The 9593-nt window shown below is 39.3% G+C and overlaps 1 protein-coding gene and 1 long non-coding RNA gene across 2 annotated transcripts; one reads left to right on the top strand and one right to left on the bottom strand.

Annotated features, from left to right (window-relative positions):
• Window positions 1-1108: 1108 nt before the first annotated feature.
• Window positions 1109-7899, bottom strand: LOC125669324 (uncharacterized). The gene is made up of 2 exons (XM_056163908.1): window positions 7659-7899; window positions 1109-7391 (listed from the first exon to the last, which is right to left on the bottom strand). Exon 2 carries the CDS (start codon window positions 7359-7361, stop codon window positions 5679-5681), a length of 1683 nt encoding a protein of 560 aa, XP_056019883.1. The 5' UTR covers window positions 7362-7391; window positions 7659-7899; the 3' UTR covers window positions 1109-5678.
• Window positions 7900-8142: 243 nt separating this feature from the next.
• On the top strand, window positions 8143-8701 carry LOC130054379 (uncharacterized). The gene is made up of 2 exons (XR_008802690.1): window positions 8143-8193; window positions 8611-8701. It is a non-coding gene; the product is annotated as an uncharacterized LOC130054379 (long non-coding RNA).
• The last annotated feature ends 892 nt before the right edge of the window (window positions 8702-9593 follow it).

The raw sequence follows: 9593 nt of genomic DNA, 5'->3' as shown, positions 1-9593 counted from the left end.
CAGGTTTGAGATATTGAGGTAAAACTACGGAAAGAAAATGTAGCTAGGACTTCTAACTCACTTGAACATATCCATGGTATTCAAAATATCGATGTTTGAGATACCAAGGTTTAACTGTATATGAACAAGTAAATATACTCCACTGTAAATGGAATTTTTAGCTCACCTGAGCTGAAAGCTCAAGTGAACTTTTCTGATCACCTCTTGTCCACCTGTCTGTCTTTCAACTTTTTACATTTTCAACTTCTTCTGTAGAACCACTGGGCCAATTTCATCCAAACTTGGCAAAAACTATCCTTGGGTTTCAAGTACATTGAAATGAAGGGCCTTTTCAGAGGGGATATCATCACAAAAATGTAATAATAGGGAGGTGTCATTTAAAAATCTTCTCAAGAACCATTGGGCCAGAAGAGCTGACATTTACATGAAAGCTTTCTGACATTATGGAAATTCAAGTTTGTAAAAATCATGACCCCCGAGGGTAGGATAGGGCCACAATAGGGTATCAAAGTTTACATACAAATATTTAGGAAAAATCTTCTCAACAAGAACTGCTGAGCCAGAATAGTATAAATTTACATGAAAGGTTCCTGGCATAGAGCAAGATTCAAGTTTGTTAAAATCATGCCCCTGGGGGAAGGATGGGACCTCAATAGGTGATCAAAGTTATACATACAAATATATCGAGAAAATCTTCTCAGGAACAATTAGGCCAGAGAAGTTTACATTTACACAGAAGCTTCCTGACATAGTGCAGATTCAAGTTTGTAAAAATCATGGACCCCGTGAGTAGGTTGGGGCAACAATAGGGACCAATATTTTACATGCAAAAATATAGGGAAAATCTTTATATATGGACCAAGGTGACTCAGGTGAGCAATGTAGCCCATGGACCTCCTTTTCAAATACAGACAATTCTTGACGATACAGTTTGACATGATTACACTTTGTCTGTGTTGATTTTGTAGGACTGTGGATTGTTGTGACCTTGTTGATGGTCAACAGAAGACTGTGACCTTGAATCTGAAGATCTGTGATGAAGGATGTTTGGGGTCACTCTCTGTTACAGTACTATAAATCTAAGTAAGTACTCAGTAATAATGTAAGATTGTACTCTAAATAGTGTTTATATATACACAGTTATATAATACATGTAATAAATACAATAATTTCCAAAATACTGTTCTGTTAGCTGTTCATCACACAAAAACAAGTAATACTACATGTAAGTACATTGTACTCAGTAGTAAATGTACTATAATTCAAGGCTATAGAATTCAATTCAATTAATTACTTGTAAGTACTCACTAGTGGATGTACTATAATTCAAGGCTACACACTAAATAGAATTTCTTAGTACATCACAATAATTGATTTTCGTTGAATTAATTGATTATATAAACATGTGTTCAAAAGATTTTATATAGATAGATGAATAAATACTAACACAGTCAAATTAGTAATTGGGCCAAAATAATTACTGACAAAGAGAAATTCCTAAGTACTTCACAATAACTAATTTTAATACATTCATTAAATTGTATTCCGTGACTCACATGTGTTTAAAAGATTGTATAGAGATAAATAACCAGTAACACAGTCAAATAAGTAATTAGTATACGAAGATAAATCATGTCTCATTAATTATAATGATACAGATATTGTACGATATAATTACTAAACAGCAGCGAGAGACTAATGTTCTATCCGTACACACACAAACACACAACTACTGTGTCAATAGATAAGTACATGTAATTAGTATACTAAGATTAACAGTGTCTCATTAATTATAATACAGATATTGTAAGGTATAATTACTAAACAGCAGTGAGAGACTAGTGTTCTATCCTTACACACACAAACACAAGAACACGTTAATTACACTCACAAACCCAGGGCTGTAATTAACAAGGAACTGTAATTAACACAGAACTGTAATTAACATGGCACTGTAATTAACATAGTGTGTTGGTGTTTATCACAGAGTAATGATATGCGTCTAGTGCGGTAAAGATCAAACGCCTATAGATCCTTACTGCCGCTGGCTAGCCTACTTGTAGGTGAAAGGGAAAGTAGCGAAAGCAGAAATCTCGCCCTGCCAGTACATAGCCTCTACATTACTTAGACTCCTTCAAACGCCTCCTCGGGGCAACACACGGAATTTTGGGTCTAGCACTCAAGGCTAACATGAAGGGGATCTCGGAGTAGTAAGGACCCTAGAGGTGCAGAGTGCAGGCCCACCTGCGCGTGGACATGCCCTGGTTCTCACCAACCTTGCCCCATCTATGGGTCAAATAGTTCCACTGCCTTGTGGATGGCTTTGGCAAGTCAAAGGCTATGGAAGAAAATCCAGAAAGAAAATCTGTGTAGATGAACACGAAAGCAAGGGAAAGCAATCATCTAAGGGAAGGACAACCCCAACAGAAAACCACTGGTCCTCCGAGTTCAGGGGGTTATGCTTAGGGCCAGCAACCCTAACATGTTAAACAAAAGACGCTACTGAAACCTTAACCAGAGAACAAAATGATGGAAGAAGGATTGACACCATTCAGGACACTGGAAGTATGACGGGTGAATCATCCATCCCGATAGGAGATGTCCTTCGACCGAAAATAATCCGTAGAGTGGGCTGCTGGAACGTGCGGACCCTCTACCAAACAGGAAAACTAGCACAAGTGGTGAGAGAAATGGAGCATTACAAGATCGAGCTCCTAGGAGTTAGTGAAGCCAGATGGACAGGTAGTGGATGAAAACAACTAGTATCTGGACATCAGATACTCTACTCTGGAAGAACCGACGACCATCATAGCAAAGGAGTAGCCATTATTACAACAAAGGAGGTCCACAGAAGTCTTCTAGAATGGAAACCTGTGAGTGAGCGAATAATAACAGCAAGGTACAACTCAGTCTTCGCCAAATTGACTGCTGTGGTTTGCTATGCACCAACAGATGATGCAGAAGATGAAGAGAAAATATCTTTCTATGACAGCCTACAAAATGTAGTAGACGACACACCATCTCATGATGTTCTGCTTATCCTTGGAGACTTAAATGCTAAAGTTGGAAAATGCAACCAAGGTAAAGAAACCATCATGGGCCAGCAAGGAATAGGAGAGTGTAACAACAACGGAGAGAGACTATGCACTTTCTGCCAAGAAAACGACCTAGTAATTGGTGGAACTATATTCATGCACAAAGACATCCATAAGACATGGAACTCACCAGATGGTCATACAAAGAACCAAATTGACCATATTATCGTCAACAAGAGATGGAGAAGTAGTCTTCTCGATGTGGTTGCAAAACAAGGGCTGATATGGGAAGTGACCACTCTTTAGTACTGGCAAAAATCAAGTTAAAACTGAGGAAATCAAGGAAAAAAGATCAAAGACCACCTCCAATCAACATCCAAAAACTCAAAGATACAAAAACCCTGAGATCTTTTCAATTAAAAATCCAGAACAAGTTTTCAACACTCATGGAACATCCTGATGAAATCGATATGGAAACTTTTAACAAGGTATTAATAGAAAATAGTCAACAAATACTTGGCCCAAAGAGAAAGAAAAAAGAAGAATGGATTTCAGATAAAACATGGAAAATAGTAGAAGAACGAAAAGAGAAGAAAAGTAAAATCTTATCCACAAAATCTAAGAGGCAAAAGGACCAACTCCAGGCAGAATATCGGGCTATTGACAGGGAAGTAAAGAGGAGTGTAAGAGCTGACAGAAAGGCATACACTGAAAAGCTAGCTTATGAGGCAGAACAAGCAGCTTCTAAACAAGACATGCAGACCCTCTATCGAATTACAAAACATTAGCAGGCAAATTTCAGTCATCAGAGCTACCAATTAAAGACAAACGGGGAAATGTACTATCAAAAGAAGAAGACATACTGAAACGCTGGAAGGAACATTTTGAAGAAGTATTTAATATGAAAGACCCAGAGAACGAAGCAATAATATTACCAGCCACGGACACATTAGATATTGATACTGATCCACCAAGTATAGAAGAGGTAAAAAAGGCAATCACCAAACTTAAAAATGGAAAAGCTGCAGGCATTGATCAGATACATGCAGAGCTCCTCAAGGCCGAAGAATACTGGACACCTAAAATTTTGACAAATATCCTACAGAAGATCTGGGAATCAGAAGAAACACCATCCTTCTGGAAAACTGGCCTTATAGTTAAATTACCAAAGAAAGGAGACCTCTCAAATTGTAACAACTATAGAGGAATAATGTTGCTTTCTATTACCATGAAGGTTCTAAGCAGAGTGATACTGGACAGAATTGCAGAAGTAACAAATCCCTTACTGCGTCAAGAACAAGCAGGCTTTAGGAAAGGGAAGTCGTGCGCTGATCAGATATTCGCTCTCAGACAAATTCTAGAACAAAGCAATGAATGGAACTCCCCATTATACATCAATTTCATTGACTTCACCAAAGCTTTTGATAGTGTTAATCGCCTAGCCCTAGAAAGAATCCTTCATCATTATGGAATCCCAGATAAAATCATCTCCATCATCAAGATGCAATACACTGAACTTAATGCCAGAGTTATCTGCGGATCAAGCCTATCAGAGGAGTTTAAATTGACGACAGGAGTGAAACAGGGATGTCTGCTCTCTCCTCTTCTCTTTACCTTCTGCATCGACTGGATTATGCGAAAAACAACTAGAAGCAAACGAACAGGGATTACTTGGGGTATGACAGAAGTACTTGAAGACCTTGATTTTGCGGACGATATTGCACTGTTATCTCACCGTCATCGAGACATGCAAGAAAAAACCACCCAGCTCGCAAAAACAGCTGAAACAATTGGCCTTCATATAAACACCTCCAAAACTAAGATCATGAAGGTCAATACCATATCAGAGGAACCAATCTCCTTAAATGGCACAAACATCGAAGATGTCACCAACTTCCCATACCTAGGAAGTAAGATCACCACTGATGGGGATTCAGAGGCAGATGTACAAGCTCGCATTTCTAAAGCCACAGGAGCGTATGCTGCTCTGCGGAACATCTGGAGGTCAACAAAGTTTAGCACCAACACCAAAATTAAGATCTTCAAGAGCAACGTGCTTGGGGTCCTACTATATGGTGCTGAATCTTGGAAAGTAACCAAGTCTATTTCCAACAAGCTGGATGTATTTCAGACCCGATGTCTCCGCAGAATATTGCGCATCTTCTGGCCTAACACCATCTCAAATGACGAACTGTACAAAAGGACAAACACCACTCCTCTATCCCAGACGATCAGAAAGAGAAAATGGCTGTGGATAGGACATGTATGCAGAATGTACACAAATTCCATCCCAAGGGTTGCTTTGAAATGGTCACCAACTGACAAGAGAAAGAGAGGAAGACCAAGAGAGACCTGGAGAAGATCGGTGGAGAAAGAAATGAAAGATAACAACTGGAGTTGGGGACAGGTCCAGAAATGGGCGAAAGACAGACCAACATGGAAGTCTCTGGTGACGGCCTTATGTGCTGACAGACCAACATGGAAGTCTCTGGTGACGGCCTTATGTGCTGACAAGCACGAAGAGGACTAAGTAAGTAAGTAAGTAATTAACATAAGGCTGTAAATTGCACTGTGTTTAGAAATGTAATTAACACTGTGTAGATGTAATTAACGCCGTGTTGAGATGTGTAATTAACACTGTGATTATAGATATTGGATTTTCTTCACTTTAGCAGTGCGATACTCAGCCACAAAGAGGTTGTCTCTGATGTCCACACATAAACCTGATGGATCTTCTAAACCACAGAGAATGTAACGGAGGAACTGTCCGTCCTGATCTAGGATGTGGATACGGTCATTGTCTGCTGTCAGGATGTGACTCTGGCTGTCTGTAGTGATGCCGACTGGATCAAATGGTTGCTTGGTATTAGAGGGATGACCAGTGTATCTAAATCGGAGTTTTCCTGACTGATTGACCACCACTACTGCTCTAGCGTCACAGTCAGCCACACAGATATCCAGGTTCCTGTTCTCACTGAGGTATTTATAATAACCAGATGAATAGAGAGGACGACCCTGATCATCAAACTGAATGCTTTGTTTCTCTTTGGAGCCGGAGTAACGCACGACTTTGGATTGTGTTTCATCATCACTCTCCATGGTAACCAGGAGGTTGTTAGCCGCGGTACAGCAGACATTGAGAGGTCTCCACCCCTGTCTAAAGGGTATCCACCCCTGTAGTGTGATCACGGTCTGTATCTGTTTATTCTTAATTAAGTTAACAGTTTTATCATGATAGTCAGTATAAACAAGATCTCCGTCCCGTGTCACTGCTATGTCCCGCGGTGTGTTCCCTGACTTGGTTTTTATTGATGTCAGTAGTTCACTCTGGAGGTTGAGCAGCATCATGGTTTTGTTATCGCCGCGTGTCCAGACTTGATCTTCACTCAGACAGCTAACACTGCGTAGTTCGTATCTACCATACCCAGTGTCTATGGTGGCGGTGATGCGCGGCTCATCAAGCAGTGGTTTGACTGGAGGAGACGATACAGCTTCTGCTGACTTCATTGTGTCGCCATGTTCTGTGTTAATGGATAATGGCGGCAGAGAACCGAACATTTCATTGAGCTGATCTTTGTTTATTTTCTGAGGAGAGAAACTCGGTAATGTGACTCGGACTTTAGACGGTAATGTTCTGAATTCGGAATTCCTAGATTTGTAAGATGAGGTTAAGGAGACGTCATTGGAGTCCAGTATTTTCTTCAGGTCCTGAATGATCTGTCTGAGTTCTGTAATTCGGTTTGTAATTTCATCTGTATTTTTATTGAGAGCGGCCAGGTGTTTGTTTTTCATCTCCGCAATGTCGGATTTCCGCTTGTTGACAATGGCGGTAATCTCCCGGTGTAAGAGTTCTCCTTGTTGATCGGCGGCTGTTGTCAGTTTCCCGTATTTAGTTTCTAACTCGGCTTTCTCAGTTTGGACATCGGACGCCATTTCTTCATATCGGGGATGAATTCTGGTCTCGAGTTCCTCTAAATCTTTTTGTAAACTTTCTGTTTTAGAGCTGATTTTTTTCAGAACATCTGAAAATTTGTGACCTTCATGTTCACCTGAGGTGACGCAGGTAGAACAGACAGGAATGGCACATTTCTCACAGAACATTTCACAATGTTTTTCGGCGTGTTTCGGACATTTTGGGTAGTTAGAGGTAGACTTTATGTGTTTTATAAAGGGCACGACATTGTGATCTTTAGAGGAATCGGAGAGATGTTTACCGACACAGATAACACAGAGATTTATATGACAAAGTTTACAGTGACTCTGTAGGGGGGCAGTTTCACAGAAGTCACACAGTAGGACGTCCTGGGCACTGCGCCGGGGATGCATTTCTGAGGTCGGGATCACACAAGCTGTTTACTGTCAATAAAGAGATGAATCTTGATTAAAGATTTTGTCAGGTCAAAACAGTTGAAAAGCTAGATAGAAAAACTACGGACATTGATTCTAATACTTTAAATTGGACTGATATGTATTTGTCATCGATATACGACACCCCTCTCGATCCCCCTTCTCAGAATAGTATGAAATTATAATTTTAGTGAAGATATCTATCTCATTGATCACTTGAATATCGATATTAATGACACGGTAATGCCAGAAGGTGTATATAAAATTTTGTCTCACCTGTAAATCCAACATGGCCTCCCCGTTCTTTCGACCTCCAGTCTAGTCCTGTGCGGGTTGTATACACTGCGTGATAGCTCTTGTTTAAATAGCTTTAAAGTTTGTTTGACCTGGTTCATGTCGGTGACGTCAGATGATAGGGTCTATACTTGTTTTCTTTCATATAGAAGAAAATTAAATTCCACACACACACAAGCACACACACACTCACACAGACCTCTCTTAGTGATCGCAGCGCGCTGACTCGCTATAGGTATCACACCGGTAATTGTCCAATCAAAATGAACTTAATCAATTGTAGTTCCATATATTTAAAGATTTTTTTTTTCCTTGCGCGATTTTTCTCATTTCCTCTTCTTCTTTTCTCTTAATTTTTGTACCCCTGATTAGGAAATTTTGTGTAATTTGTAGAAATAATCAAGTGTATACAAAGGAACTATTTGCTGTTGGTAGCTGAGGCTACTTCCTGAGGTGCACTCCGGCTGTTTACACACATGTGAAAAACACGTGGATTTGAGGGTAGTTTTGTTTTCGGGTAATTTTTTTTTTCGAAAATGCCGCGTAGGGTGTTGTTTTTCTGGTGTCGTCAGACGAGATAGGTAACATAGAACGTGTCTGACTGCGTTATTCGGCATCAATTTTGTAAACTGATTTTTAATGATTTTTTCCCCTCTATAGTAATATATAGTGAAAATAATTACCGGTGTGATACCTATAAGTTCTCAGTGCCGCCATTTTTGTTTACGTGCGATGCAACTCGGATTAATCGTGATTTGTACAAGAAATTCGTTTTGTTGCGTATTTGTTTGTGCTTGTGAATGACGTGTCTTTTACAGATGTAACTCGAGTTAAGCCCTTGGGTTGATTGCGTTACGCGCCCCCTGGTGAGAGAATGGTATAAAATACGTTACACATTTGTGGTTTATTAATGCTTCACTTTTTTCTGTTGTAGGTTGAGTGGAATAATGAACCTCCAGATATCTATGTACATGCACACGTGTATGATTAAACTTTTGTTGCACTCGCGCAAGCGAGATATCCTATATCAAGTGTTCTAGTTTTATTTTATGAATATTTTGGGTTAAATCAAGAAAAACTTGAATGAATCCATTTAATGAGGAAAGTGATGTGTTATTTGTATTATGGAGGTTTATATATAATCAGAGAAACCACCAATCCTCTGAAATTACAATGCTACATGCTTGTTCCATTAAACTCAAATTCAAAACTTGTTGACGCCGTTATTTTATTTTGACCACGTGTAAAAAGGACTATTGCAATGCACGTCATATACAAATAGGGCTGACTGGAGATGTCGGAGAGTTGAATTGAACAAGAATGAACTTGATATTCTATCTCAATGCGTTCGTCTGAATATAAAGCAGTTACATGTAAATTATAAGTGTCAAATGACAAATAATTCGTTTGTTAGAAATGTTACTCGCAATAAGCTTTAATTCTAACTATGTAAACATGTGCATCGTATTAATGTAGCATATATAGTTATCCTACTGGACTTTTGCGAGAAGTGCTGAATTGTATAGTCAAAGGAGGACTTGTACATTTTAAACTTGCGTATGGTATGGAAGCACGATATCATTAAATATATGTAATATCAAATTGTTGACATACATAGTATAGCGGGCAGTACATAGTGAAAATCAACTGCCTCGCTCTTGAGATAGCTTTTCTAGTGATTTCTCTGGATCACGCAAGTTAAGTAATGGTTATCTTCTAGCACCCGAGTAATATTCACATTATCATATAGATGGGCCTTCTTTCACGAGTGAAGATAACCGACTTGTCACATTATTGAACCATACATTCAATACAATGGTAGATTGCCATATACCATCGTCGGACGATGGCTTAAATCTCGAAGCCCGCGGAGCAGTTTGTTTTTAATTCCATAAAGATATATGTAATTCAGCATCT

The sequence above is a fragment of the Ostrea edulis genome, chromosome 4, assembly GCF_947568905.1.
Source record: "Ostrea edulis chromosome 4, xbOstEdul1.1, whole genome shotgun sequence".
Classification (NCBI taxonomy): Eukaryota; Metazoa; Mollusca; class Bivalvia; order Ostreida; family Ostreidae; genus Ostrea; species Ostrea edulis.
The sequence above is the reverse complement of the archived record's forward strand: the minus strand, read 5'-3'. Positions and strand labels throughout refer to the sequence as shown.